The 2,480-nt window shown below is 59.5% G+C and overlaps 1 protein-coding gene across 1 annotated transcript in view; it reads left to right on the top strand.

Annotated features, from left to right (window-relative positions):
- Nucleotides 1-2,448, top strand: part of FRMD6 (FERM domain containing 6) — a 5,939-nt gene extending 3,491 nt beyond the window's left edge. The window contains exons 6-9 of the mRNA XM_009322952.1: nt 4-248; nt 362-487; nt 1,953-2,044; nt 2,164-2,448. Coding sequence (XP_009321227.1) covers nt 4-248; nt 362-487; nt 1,953-2,044; nt 2,164-2,448 — 748 coding nt within the window. The remainder of the gene's footprint in view (nt 1-3; nt 249-361; nt 488-1,952; nt 2,045-2,163) is intronic.
- The last annotated feature ends 32 nt before the right edge of the window (nt 2,449-2,480 follow it).

The raw sequence follows: 2,480 nt of genomic DNA, 5'->3' as shown, positions 1-2,480 counted from the left end.
CAGCGCCGGCAGCATCCGGCACAAGCGCCTCTCCCGGCACTCCACCGCCAGCCACAGCAGCTCCCACACCTCGGGCATCGAGACCGACCCCAAACCCAGGGAGATGGGGCCCGAGGACGGCTTCTCGGGCGCCGGCGCTCACCGCAAGCTGAAGACCTGCAGCTCCATGACCAGCCACGGCAGCTCCCACACCTCCGGAGTGGAGAGCGGTGGGAAGGACCGGCTGGAGGAGGACTCCCAGGATGACGGTGAGACACCAGCTGGCACGGGCTCTTTGGCTTGGGTCTCACCGGGTAATTGGGTTGGAGGGTGCTCTGAAGGTGCACGTCAATGACTCGTCCCACCTCCTCCCCCCTTGCAGAAATCGAGATGCTGGTGGATGACCCCCGGGAGCTGGAGCAGGCTGGCGAGATGGAGGTGAGCCCCGACATGTGCGTCTACATCACGGAGGACATGCTGCTGTCGCGCAAGTTCAACGGGCACTCGGGTAAGGCGGCGGCCGCTTTTATTTCCAATTCCCCAATGCCAGTCACACCTTTTGTGTTCGGCAGAGCGAAACTATTCCGAGGTGTCCATCTGGGACGCCGGGAAAAGCCGTTCAGCCAGTGTGTTGAAGGAGAGATGGGGTAAATTTGGTGAAGCTATAAAAAGAAGGGGTTGCCCAGGAAAGGTGCAGGTTTTACTCGGAGCAGGGCTGATGCTCCGTGCTGCCGCCCCGTGGCACGGGGGTGCGTGCCCAGGCACGCCGGATTATTTGGAGATACCGGAGGACGATGGCAGGAGCTGCCCACAGGCAATGGATATAGTTTTGGCGATGTTCTCAACTGCTGGCCCCCACTCTCATCTTCGTGACATCCCTTTGCTTGTTCCCACGAGCACGGGTGCTGTTATCACACGTGTGAGCCTGGCTTCTCTGGAGCTGTGCCTGCACCCAGAGAGTCGCACGCATTTCCAGCTCCGTGCTGGGTGCTACTAGGAGGTCTCCAGGGTGCCAGGCTCCCTGGGGAAGGCTTTGGATGCTATTTTGGTGCAAATTTGGGATGCTTTGCAGGTAAAGGCTTGGGGAAGAGTGTCTGGAAAGCTGCCTGGCGGAAAAGGACCTGGGGGTGCTGGTCGACAGCCGGCTGACCATGAGCCGGCAGTGTGCCCAGGCGGCCAAGAAGGCCAACGGCATCCTGGCCTGTATCAGAAATGGTGTGGCCAGCAGGAGCAGGGAAGTGATCGTGCCCCTGTACTGGGCACTGGTGAGGCTGCACCTCGAATACTGTGTTCAGTTTTGGGCCCCTCACTCCAAGAAGGACGTCGAGGTGCTGGAGCGTGTCCAGAGAAGGGCAACGAGGCTGGTGAGGGGTCTGGAGCACAAGTCTGCTGAGGAGCGGCTGAGGGAGCTGGGGTTGTTTAGCCTGGAGAACAGGAGGCTGAGGGGAGACCTCATCGCTCTCTACAACTCCCTGACAGGAGGCTGTAGCGAGGTGGGGGTCGGTCTCTTCTCCCAAGTAACTGGCGAAAGGACAAGAGGAAACGGCCTCAAGTTGTGCCAGGGGAGGTTTAGATTGGACGTGAGGAAAAATGTCTTTCCTGAAAGAGTGGTTAAACATTGGAACAGGCTGCCCAGGGCAGTGGTTGAGTCCCCATCCCTGGAAGTATTTAAAAGACGGGTAGATGAGGCGCTTAGGGACATGGTTTAGTGGGCATGGTGGTGTTGGGTTGACGGTTGGACTCAATGATCTTGGAGGTCTTTTCCAACCTTAATGATTCTATGATTCTATGATTCTATGATTCTATGATTCTAAAGCTGTTTGCAAGCGAAGCCATCGGGGCCCCGTTGAGCTGAGGGTGCCTTTGCCCCAAAGCAAGGGCAGGCCCCCAGGGGCGGCGGGCACGGATCCCAAGAGAGCTGAGAAGTCTCGAAATAACCGTCGCGCCCTCCTCTTCCTCTCTCCCCCATGCAGGGCTAATCGTGAAAGAGATCAGCTCCTCCACCTCCAGCTCCTCAGAGACAGTGGTGAAGCTGCGGGGGCAGAGCACTGACTCCTTACCCCAGGTACGTGGCGCTGGTGGAGCTCTGGTGCAACCCAAAGCCCTGCTGGCACCGGGGTTTTGGGTTTCCCCGACCCCCTTGGCTCCCCGGCGGGTCCTGAGCCTCCTCTCCGCTTTGCCCAGACGACGTGCAGGAAACCGAAGACGTCGACGGACCGGCACAGCCTGAGCCTGGATGACATTCGGCTCTACCAGAAGGACTTCTTGCAGCTGGCCAACCTCTGCCAGGATACAGCCCAGAGCTACACCTTCGGCTGCGCCCATGGGCTGGAGGAGGAAGGGCTCTACTGCAACGGCTGCTTGGCCCAGCAGTGCATCAACATCCAGGAGACCTTCCCCGTCAAAAGAACCAGCAAATACTTCTCGTTGGATCTCACCCACGACGAAGTCCCCGAGTTCGTCGTCTGAGCGCCGCGGGGGGGCAGGACTGGCTGGCTGCC

This window comes from Pygoscelis adeliae, unplaced genomic scaffold, assembly GCF_000699105.1.
Source record: "Pygoscelis adeliae isolate BGI_AS28 unplaced genomic scaffold, ASM69910v1 Scaffold314, whole genome shotgun sequence".
NCBI lineage: Eukaryota > Metazoa > Chordata > Aves > Sphenisciformes > Spheniscidae > Pygoscelis > Pygoscelis adeliae.
This window is presented reverse-complemented; position numbering and strand designations above follow the sequence as displayed.